The sequence below is a fragment of the Cygnus atratus genome, chromosome 1 (assembly GCF_013377495.2).
Source record: "Cygnus atratus isolate AKBS03 ecotype Queensland, Australia chromosome 1, CAtr_DNAZoo_HiC_assembly, whole genome shotgun sequence".
Taxonomy (NCBI): Eukaryota; Metazoa; Chordata; class Aves; order Anseriformes; family Anatidae; genus Cygnus; species Cygnus atratus.
Genome location: NC_066362.1, coordinates 169,816,125 through 169,828,158, shown reverse-complemented (window position 1 = coordinate 169,828,158; position 12,034 = coordinate 169,816,125). Strand labels below are relative to the sequence as shown.

The 12,034-nt window shown below is 35.0% G+C and overlaps 1 protein-coding gene across 1 annotated transcript in view; it reads right to left on the bottom strand.

Annotated features, from left to right (window-relative positions):
* Positions 1 to 1,217: 1,217 nt before the first annotated feature.
* Positions 1,218 to 12,034, bottom strand: part of PCDH9 (protocadherin 9) — a 738,999-nt gene continuing 728,182 nt past the window's right edge. The window contains exon 4 of the mRNA XM_050708119.1: positions 1,218 to 1,591. Coding sequence (XP_050564076.1) covers positions 1,218 to 1,591 — 374 coding nt within the window. The remainder of the gene's footprint in view (positions 1,592 to 12,034) is intronic.

Sequence of the window (12,034 nt, the reverse complement as noted above, 5' to 3'; positions counted from 1 at the left end):
CAATACAAACTGTCTTAGGTATAGACACACACTTGCCCAATTGGAAAAACATGATTATTGTATTTTGTTCCTGTATAATTTCCTCCATATATTCCATCTGAGATCAATGTCAGCTACCACTCATTAAATGCCAGACTGCAGCTAACTTGATCAAGGATTTCAAATTAACAACTTTCCCCCACACCTGTTCCACCCACAAAGATCTAAATATTCTCTCTTTTGCAGTCTCCCTGCTTTATGAAACAGAAGGGAAGTAATAGTAGTAATAATAATAATAATAATAATTTTCTAACATTTTTAAGCCCTTACATATATCATTTCATTGCTTAATATTTCAGGAGGAAAAAAATAAATAAATAAATTTAAAAAAATAATGCTGGCATCACTTGCTACTACATAGAAAGAAAAACTTTTTTTTTCTTTTTTTTTTTTTTTTTCTTCATTTCCTTTCTGCCAACCCACCTCATCAATCCTTTTTTTTTGCATTTTACACAAGCTCTTTGAGCTCCTTGGAACGTAGTGTGTCAGACAGAATACTAACACAGAAACACCATCACTGAAAATGAAAGAAAAAAACAGGAAGCAAATAAGAAAGAAAGTAAAAAGCAATTGTGAAACACAGAAATATGCTACCATATCTTTTCAAGTGAACATTATAAGTACACGAAATTTGTAAGTAATAATTGTTTCTATTTACAAGTATTTGAACATTGATTGACTTATAAGTGTCCACTAACATTGTTAATAGCACAATAGGTTTAATGTTTACAGTTCCACTTGTTTTGTTTGCAATATGATCTCAAGTATAATGGTCCCAGCATAGTTCAATGACAACAAAAGCGCAATTTTCTAACTGGTTATTCTTTTTAATCATTGCAATCCACTGAACTTTCTTGCACTCTCACTCTCCAAATGTATCTTCCGTTGTTCATAGCAGCAGTCCAGGGTCAAAACAAACAAACAAACAAAAAGTATATTTGCAAACTGGAGAGATCACTGCAGAGTTTAATCAGGTCTATTTAACAAAATCACTCAACTAGTAGAAACACTCTTTCCTGCTTCAGGACATCATACCTTCTGCGGTGCTAACATAAAATATGCATATCTCTACTAGGTGAAGCATAGTTCTAGAGGTCTACCTAGTACATAAAGCTCTGACACACACAGTATTAGCAAATCTAAGTAGGCTAAAGTCATTGGTCCAAAGTAATCCTTTCTTATAGCTGGTGCTCCTTTGGACCCTCAACAGCTCCCGAGGCCTGTTTATAAGACTTCAGATTTGCCAGAGGAATGTCAGTCATGTGATTACCAGTGGTGAAGTGGCCCTCACTGGAACCATACTGCTTTCGGTCACTGAACTGGTTTCTGTTGCTATCTTCTTTCCAGGTCCTGGTCAATGTGTGTCCATTAACTAGTTTGTCCTTCTTAACCCATTCTTTCTGAGGTGCAAAGGTAGAGAGAGGAGACTTTGGCTGTTGGTATGATCCCAAGCTGGGAGGCATCCAACAGTTATCTGAATGACCCAAAACCAGGCATTCTTGCGTGCACATCTCTGTAGCTTCAGCTAATCCTCGTGGCCCTAGAGGCCCATCTGTAGAAGAAAAAAAAGAAAAAAAAAAAAGGGGGGGGGGGGGGCGAGGAGAAGAGAGTAAGAGAGGAGAGAAGAGAGAGGTACAAAAAGACGTAATATTAGATTGTGATATTTTATATTACATGTATACATAAACCTCATAAGAAAATTAACGAGTTTGAAACAAAATACTGTTCTCTTTCAGAAAAATCTGTTAATGTTCATGGTAAATCCTAGACAAATTTTCAGTGTATAGGGGTGGCTGCTTTGTAGGGCATGTGCTCTCTGTAAATACAGTCTCTGCATGTATGCATACATAGTTTTCAAAAGTGGAAATTCAGTTCAATTAGCCCTAAGTTATCAGTCTCAGGTCCTACTTTGAATAAATATAACTCCTCTATTCATTCATACTTACTGAAAACATAGATCTAGGTGGGTGAATATGTCAGTGGAAGTAAGTATAGCCTTGCAGATTCTGAGTAGGAATGTATGCTCCTAATAAAGTTCTATAGTCTTCTATAATATTCTGCTCTGCTTTCAGCTCACCTTATGCTTGTAATGCCTTGGCAAACTAACAGCCTACTTCAGTCTGAGAAACACTTTCGCTATCCAAAAATGGGCTTGCCCAAAGGAATTCTCTGAAAAATTGTAGTTTCTACTATTTTACTAATTCAGATCAGTGTGCATAATTCTAGATACCTACCCATAAAGCTCTGATGTAACCTCCCCAAAAGAGGGAGACAAATTAAACTGTGCTGGATTTGATACACCATGAAACACTACAAAGATTGCAATAGAAAACAGAGTTAAAACTGTGATTCTTCTGGCTATTAACATACATCTCAGCAAAAATAAAATTAAAGGGATAAGAAAAAAATGAAACTTATGTAAATCTTGTTCATGATAAAGAACTTTTCTCATAATTGTAAATCAGGAATAAGAGACCACAGGAGGCAGAAATGAAGACTGCTAATATACTATGAATATTAAATATCCACATCATTTTTCACAATTACTGAGGACACAGTTAGCCAGCTGCAAACATCTTGCAATCTAGCAGGTCACCCATGTCTTCAGCAGCACTAAATTCTTCTAAGTCTTACTGCATTCCAAAATGACTGAACTTGCTCATCTGACCAAAATGGATTTATAAGGAAGGACAAGCCAGTAAAAAGGTAGAGAAACCACTTTGTGTGTCTTTCTGAGATATTTCTCAATATCTGAGATAGATATGCTTTGTCATGATTTGCTAACTGTACTGTAATTTTGAGCAAGAATTTTGAGACCTCTTCTTGACTTTAGAGTAAATTAACTGGCTAATGTTGTAGATATTTGAAGAGTTAAGGAGACATTTTTCCTTGATTAAACATCCCAGTGACAGGAAGGAAATTACAGATTAATTTTTGAGAAAGAGTTTTAGCAGGTAGGAATGAATAGTGAAGTTATAAAGCATCTTTAAAAGTCGTACTAATCAAGAAAAATGTCAGTGGTGTATCAGCAAAAAAGTGTCTTTACAATAATATAGTTGAGATGCAAAATGATAAGTGAGGACACTTTAACAAAGATTTCTGTGTTACAATGCTAAAGAATATTTCATTCTCTTGTACTCCATGCATGTACATTAAATTACTCTTACTAATATGCCTTTTTCTGATTACTCAAATTATCCCAATTAATTTAAAGGAAATTACTATTCTTTCAGAGTTTTTGTTTGTTTTTTAAATTGTGACATAACTACGTATGGTAGTCAGTTCCATAGATTATCAACACACTGCTTTTACACACACATTGAAAATGTAATAAAATCTATTTCTGCATGTTCAAATATAACTTCTTGTGTTATCTCTGAATAGCTCCTCTTTTTGAATATCTGAAGAATACAGTGTTGATGTGACAAAATGCAATCAACCATAAAAAAGTTGCTTCTTCATTCTCTGTATAATACACTGTCCTACTGGTTTTGATTAAAACATAAAAAAATGTACAGAATTAATTCCAGTTTTCATTTAGGTCAATACAAGATGAAATAATTAAGCTAGAACCACCAGGAAAGAGGAGAGGAGAGGGGAGGGGAAGGGAGGGGAGGGGAGGAGGGACACCAGGAAAAAATATAAGATAAAATAAGAAATAAAATAAAATAAAATAAAAAATAAAATAAAATAAAATAAAGTAAAATACATAAAATAGCAACTGAAAAGCAAAAGGTTAGCAGAGATTTCAAGGAGAACCAAGAACCTTGATACTAAAACGAGAACTGTGATAATTCCCTGGGAGAATGACACTATTTTTTTTCTATAAAAGCTTTCTTTGAATCCTCTAATATGATGTTATAATCAATCTGAGACAGGTATTAAGTACAAAAAAAAAAAAGTAAAGGAAATACTTAATCTATATGTTAATTTATAGATTAAAATATTCTTTTTCCTGCTGACAACAGATATTTAATTTTTTTTTTTTTTCTCTTTTCAGAGGAAGAAAGTAAGAAGTGACAGAATTATTTCCAACCTGCCCACTCTCACAATATACTGCTGTCTTACTGACCAAGGAGGAAAGGTTTGACTGGCATTTAAACTTTCAATACACAAAGAAAAATGCTCACCACAAAATAACACATTTCAAAAAATACAGTATATGTCCTCTGTGCTTCCAATTTGCTGTGGAGTAAGAAGTAAACAGTAGAGCCTTCACTTCTACAGTTCTGAAGGGGATAAGTTTATTTTTCTGGTTAGTTAAATACATTTCAAGAGATAAGGCACTTATTTCCATTTAAAATGTAAATGATTAATAAGTTGGTTTTACTTAGGACAAAACGTATGCGGCCTCTAAGCGACATGTTAAACACTTTTTTTTGGAAGATTTACTTCATGTATTTTGCTTTCTTCTGTAACAGTCCTAGACTATTGATGCTGTTAAGCTAAGAATTGACTTAAATATCCTTTGCCTTAGTCATATTTAAGCTGATAAATTTTCTGGAGAGCTCTGAAATATTAAGACATCTATTATTGTGAACAACAGAGAATAGGAATGGGATGACAATGCTGAGATGATCACCTAACCAGGAGGAACGGTTCCTTTTTCTGTGGTCATCGTTTTTGTTTTTGTTTGTTTGTTTGTTTCCATTGGTTTGGTTTGGCTTGGTTTAACAAAGAACTGCTGTCCCACTTGGACTGGTGCACACATCTTCCACCATTCAAAACTCCTTATGCAGAGATTTCAACTAAAGCCAAGACCATCATAGCCTCTCTAGGGGATGAATTATAGTTTTTGTATGGGTGTAGGTCACACCAAAAGACAGCTGTAAGCAGAGTGAGACCCTCTGCTCTTAGAAGAGGACTAGGAACCCTAGGGTAACACTTGCACACTTGCTTTAGCTGTATAATCATTCAGATAGCTGTGAGGTATGGTGCAAGTTTGCACACACCTCTACTTATGCTTGTACATAGAAATCTGTGAATGAAATACATATTCAGATTTGGGAACAGGTTCACACTCCTACTCAAGTGAGTGTGAATATTTTCAAATACTCTGACTCATGCTATCTAATCTGTAAAATACAGGGAAGATTTACTTGCTTTATTAAAATATTGTGAAGTTTAAGTTTCCAGAAGGCCTTGGAAGGGCTCATATGATACATAATTAAAGCTAAATTACTTTAATTATTTTTGTTTTAAGCCATCACAAGAGAAAAAGAATTCCACAAAGTTGTCTTTTTTTTCGTTTGTTTGTTTCTGTTTTTTTTATAAACAAAGATTTTTTTAAGCAATATATTTTACTGTTGAGCTGCTACAAGTAACGATCATCCTGTCTGGTTCAGGAGTAAGGCAGCTTCATTCATTATGTGTGTGATGACTGTCATACCTGATTTCCAGTTAAGTCTCTTAGATACAAGCACGATGTTTTTGTATATGTTATTGATAATAATGTGGATTAGGAGAATTTAAGGAACTCTACATGTATCCTACTGTGAGATTCCAGAAGAAGAAAATAAACAGATTTTGGAAAGAATAATTTTTTTTTAAAGAAAAAAAAGGACCTCACCAACCAACCAACCAAAAAAAAAAAAAAAAAAAAAAAAGAATAAAGTTTTAAGGAATAAAATAAAAAAAAAGGAATAAAATAAAAAAAAAAGACATTTGGGTTTCCTTTAGCTTCTGTTTTGTGTAATTATATTCTCAAGTATAAATATATTCTTTTCTCAGACTCATTATTCAGGTTGCTATTCAATAGCATGAAGTGAAACGATTATGAGCAGTGTGATAGGAGAGAGATCTTCCATGGGTAGCTTGCACTGAAGAGTCAGCTGCTTTGTATTGAGAAAGCACAATGTTGACTTAATAGTAACTATCTTTCTCCACCAGCACAGCTGAACAATAGCTTTCACCCAATTTTCTAAAGTTGTTTCATTATCAGATACAATGACACCACTTAAAAACCTGTTCTTGCTGCTTTAATTTTATAATTGAATTAATTTGTTTTCTTTCTCTCCATAAAAATGTCGCTGAATTTTCTATATCAAGTCTTTCCACACTGAAGTACTTATTGATATGCTTTTTTCAAAGTATTTGTTCTTTGAACAATCTGTATTACATGAAGCTGGTTATCAGTCTTGGCTGCTTGAATATATAATGACGCAAGTGCTGATAAAACTGTACAAGCCATCTGTCTCTGGAGTTAAATGTTTTGAAAACAAACACAAAAGTGCATAACAAACACTCCCTTAAATTGTCTTTGTAAATGTTTATATCAGGTCTTACCCCCAAATGCTTTTTTGTTGTTATTTTATTCTGTTAATAGCTGTCAAGCAGATGCATGACTTGCTTCCTTAAAAGCAGACAGGTGTAAGAAGGAAAAGAACGTATGCCACTAAGGAGCTAGTCATATCCTAATGGTGGAATTTCTGTGTGGTCTTTTATCTCTGTTTATTATACTCTGAAGCTAAACTGCTATTTCATTGATTAATTTACTGCTGCAATTAGCAACTAGCTTCTGGTGTGTTGACCAGCTGCTTTTCAACCTTCTTCTTTAAAACTCTCTTCCTTAAAGCCAGAAGCTAGAAAATTGTTATCAATGCTGAAGGAGTCAAGACCACAAGATAAGTTAAATTCATTGAGACATTTTGAGATTTAAAAAAAAAAAAAAAAAAAAAAGTGTTCTCTGCCTGGAGGCACTATCACTAAGTACATTTGAAAACAGCCATAGCTGTGTTTCAGACAATCATATTTATTTAACTTTTTGTATTACTTCTTAAAAAATAAAGAAAACAACAATGGTAGCAACAACATTTTCAGCTCTATTTAACCTCAAATAAAGAAAGCTTTTTTTTTTTTTTTAAGCTTTCATGGGCTACTTTACTAAATGACTTTTTCTGAAACTGCATGTCTTTTACAGCCTTTTCCACATATATTGGAATTGAAATGACATTTCTGCATTTCATGGAGATTTTACAGCTGCTATATATAATACATATAAAAACTGGAAACCAGTTTATAATAAAAAGATTATTTTCACTTTTTTTTTTCTCTTAAACATTAGTGAAATAAACGAGAGCCTGTTCTTTATTTCTAGTCTGGTTAAATGTTTAAAAAAAAAAAAAAACTATTTTCTTAACAGACAGGAAAAATAAAATAATATTTTCTATACAATTATGTGAAGTACTTAAGTGATCCAAATGGGTTCCACTGAAATGCAGATGTCTACGATTCAAACTATAATTCCAAAAATTGTACACGATGACTTCTTTGACTCTATCAGATTAATTTTGTATTGCAAGATTATTCAAGTACTTGAAATTCTGCTTCTGCACAGAATTGCCTCAGTCCTCTGATGACTGAAATGTTTCATGCCTAAATCTAATTAGGGTTAAGAAAGTAAGTATTCCCTTACCTTTATACTCTGAATATCTCAACGTGGTTGGCATTTTAAAAGTACAAAAAACATATAACAACAGGTTGTGGTTTTGAACAATAGAGCAATGCAAGCTAGTTTTTCTTTCTCTAGTTTATACCCATAGGCAGATTACAAAAAAAATTTCTGCTTTTTATTTTATTTTATTTTTTTTCTTCCAGAAATCACTTGTATTTAGAACGTTTCTGGAAATGTGTGAGGCACAGCTCCAGTTCCCTTTTCTTTCTGATAGATTCAGATCCCTCTCTCCCACAGATGTACAAAACCAACCTTAATCTTGCTAATAAGAGCTCTTCTGAAAAATAAGAAGCCTTTCTGTATTCCCTTCTGCAGAGATACTATGATACAAAGGGAATGCTGAAATTAGTAATCTACTGTTGAAGAAGTGTTTTTTAACACCATGATTGCTATTAGAAACTATTATGTATTTCCTGTCTTGATTTCCATTGACCTATAGTTGCTCCACTGCAAAAGCTACAATAAAAGGAATCATCTCTTAGCTTATTATTTTTGTTTGTTTTCCTTCCTAGAAAATTAATTCTATTACTGTTTACAAGTTACATCTCCCTCAGTAATGGCTTTGTTATCAACATGCTATTTTTATCTTGCCTAACTTTCTGTGCCCATCTCCAATTAATTTTTTATTTTTATTTTTTTCTGAATACATACTTGTATATACACATCTACGCATTTCCATTTGTGCATGTTCATGAAGTACTTATGTACCATAGAGTCCACACTTTGAAGCACAGGCAGGCTGGACTCATTTTCAGTTCCTTGCATTTTCAAAGGCAAAACAACTTCCAACACTTGAGATCTTCAAAAATTTAGCTTGTTATACAGTATTTTGGAGACTACCGCTTTTGGTTTCCTAGACCTGCCTACTTAGATGTTCCTTAGAAGGAATTCTGTGGCCTGTTTCGGCAGACGTGAACAAAAATGCTGCTTTATCCACTGTTCAACCAGATGCAGAGCAGGTGCCAGAAGGCTCTTTGTGCACTGCTACATCTAAGCAAGTACACTTAGAGAAAGCATATAAAGAATTTCAGCAGTGTTTAGTAGTTTAGACTTGTTTATAATACAACTAAGTATTCTAAACCAACTTGTCTAAAAATAGTAAGTTCAGTTTTTGAGCAAGTCTTTCTACCTCTGCCATCTAAACACACCCTTGAAATTAGTTCAGTTGCATGTTATTACCTTACTGTTTTAGTTCTAGTTGTCTTATACCAGAAATTCTTTAATACTGAATTTATGAGGGACTTAATGCTTTGAGATATCTCTGAGTAAGAACATACTTCTTTATGGTCAAGTGGTAACTCAGTTTGGTAGCTTGAAAAGTCACAGAGATTTAACCAAACTCTAGGGCTCATTTGCCCATATAAGATAGCATGCAGCCCATTTCCCAACTCAATGGAATACACCTTATCTGATTGTAGAGCTTGGGAATGGTTTGCCCAGGAAAGTGGTGGAGTAACCATCTCTGGGGGTGTTTAAGGAAAGGTTGGACCTGGTGCTTAGGGACCTGGTGCTTAGGGTGAAAGCTTGTATTAAAAGCTTGTATTAAAAAAGGAAAAATGCCTTCAATTGATAATCTCCTGGTACTTTCTGTTATTAAAGTTCTCTGTATCATCAAATATAAAAGTAAAATTGTATTCTGTATAAACTTTCACTGAAGAATGTAGCCAATTTTATCACACTTTAGAAATACAGAATATAAAAGAAATCTGCTTTATTATTCTGGTTTAATGCATACTGTCATTAAAAACAAACAAACAAATAAACAAACCACAAACCAATAAAATTTGTGTTCCACACTAATATTAGGGGTACAGATAGTAATATTCTAGAATGAGGATACCAATGTCATCTACTTGGACTTCGGTAAGGCTTTTGACACAGTCACACATAACAACCTAATCTCTAAGTTGGAAAGATATGAATTTGAAGGGTGGACCATCCGGTCGATAAGGAATTTTCTCAGTGGTCACACCCAGAGAGTAGTGGTCAATGGTTCTATATCCAGGTGGAGGCCGGTAATGAGTGAGACCAGTGCTTTTCAATGTTCTCATCAATGACATAGACGATGGGATTGAGTACACCCTCGGTAAGTTTACTGATGACACCAGGCTGAGTGGTACAGTTGATACCAAAGAAGGAAGAGATGACATTCAAAGGGACCTGGACAGCCTGGAGAAGTGGGCCCATGTGAATCGCATGAGGTTCAACAAGTCCAAGTGCAAGGTACTGCACCTGAGTCAGGGCAACCCCAGACAGGAGTACAGACTGGGAGAACAACTTATTGAGAGCAGCCCTGCAGAGAAGGACTTGGGGGTTCTGATGGATGAAAGGCTCGACTTGACCCAGCAGTGCGTACTTGCAATCCAGAAGACCAACTGCACCCTGGGCTGCATCAAAAGAGGTGTGACCAGCAGGTCGAGGGAGGCAATTGTCCCCCTCTTCTCTGCCCTTGTGAGGTCCCACCTGGAGTACTGCATCCAAGCTTGGGGACCCCAGCACAAGAAAGATGTGGACAAGTTAGAGTGAGTCCAGAGGAGGACCACAAAGATGATCAAAGGACTGGAGCACCACTTCTATACAGAACAGCTGAAAGGAGCTGGAGATGTTCAGACCGGAGAAGAGGAGGCTCTGGGGAGACCTCATTGAGGCCTTTCAATACTTAAAGTGGTCTTATAAAAAAGGGTGGAGAAGGACTCTTAACTTGGGTAGATAATGATAGGACGAGGTTGGATGGTTTTAAACTACAAGAGGATAGATTTAGACTAAACATTAGGATGAAATTCTTCACTATCAGGGTAGTGAGGCACTGGAACAGGTTGCCAAGAGAAGTTGTGGATGCCCCATCCCTGGAAGTGTTGAAGACCAGGTTGGATGAGGCCCTGGGCAACCTGACCTAGGGTTGGAACTAGATGATCTTTAAGGTCCCTTACAACACAAGACATTCTACGATTCTCTGATGAGAAGGAAAAAAGAAATGTAAATGGGATTTTTGAAAACAAACAACAACAACAACAAAACCACAATGTTTTATTAACAAAAATAATAATAATAAAAAAAAGATTAAATGAAGCTACTGCCATGAAGAATGTTATCTCATCTAATCTTATTTCCTCAAAATTAGCATTTTTTCCCAGATATACATTGAATCTTAACAGGATCATCTAACAAATAAAAATTCCTAGGAGGATTCAAATGAAGCTTCTAAATTTGATTAGATTACTTAATGGGATTGAAGTACAGTCAGCATTCAAATATTTGGATTAATATTTTTAGCATTTTTTTTCCTTATGTAGCTGTTTGTTTTGCTGCTTAAAGTGTGTATATATATATATTCCCAAAGAATGGTGATGGATGGTGATAATAAAATGGTCACAATCATTTTGTGTCAAAAGATAAGGCAACCATGTCCAAAGAGGGGCAAGAAAGCTGGTGAACAGTCTAGAGAACAAGTCTTATGCGAAGCAGCTGAGGGAGCTGGGGTTGTTTATCTTCAAGAAAAGAAGGCTCAGGGGAGACCTTATTGTACTTTACAATTACCTGAGAGGAGGTTGTACTGAGGTGGGGATCTTTCTCTTCTTCCAAGCACCTAACGATAAGAGGAAATAGCCTCAAGCTGCACTAGGGGAGGTTTAGGTTGAATACTGGGAGAAATTTCTTTACTGAAAGGATTGTGTGGCATTGGAATAGGCTGCCTAGGGAAATGTTTGAGTCATCATCCCTGGAGGTCTTCAAGAAACGTGTAGATGTAGAACTTCGTAGCACAGTTTAGCGGTGGACTTGTCAGTCCTAGGTTAAAGGTTGGGATAGATGATCTTAGAGGTCTTTTCTAACCTGAATGATTCTATGATTTACTGTCTTTTGTCTCTCACACCTCAGTATTTGTGGCACTTGATCAAAATATTTTGTTGATTTGATTTACAGGTAACCTGCTGAGACAGCAACACTTTTCACATGGTCACATTTTCTGATTTATGAATAGGCCCCAAATATGCTGTCAGTCAAAAAAAAAACATAAGTCTCAATTTGAGAGATTCTGTCAACTGTTTATCATAAAATCAAATTTTGGCAAGTAATTTCTCCACATTGCATATGAAAAAAAGTAGGATTCAATATTAATAGAGGTAGTATCCAATATGAGAACGTCTGGCAGAATGCTGAAAAACTACTGCCACCAAGATAGCTGTGTAATATTTATTTCTCTACTATGCAGTTTTTAAACTTTTAATACAGCTACAATATACCTTACTATTAGTTTATGTACAGAAAATGTGAAACCAGTCAACTTGCTTTTAATTTGAATTTTATGATTTTAAAAAGAAGTCTAAATTAAAGGGTTGCTTTTCTTGGTTCCTCTCTATCCCCCAGTAAAAGTCTGATCTTCTGATGTGTAATAAATACATATCATGCCTTGAGGCCAGGAGTGGTACCTGGTGATTTTATCCTAGTAAGGATATTGGCTTTACTAATCCATAACTGAATAAAAACACAAGTCATTATCATCATATATATATATAGATGATGAAAGTGCTACATGTTCAGATA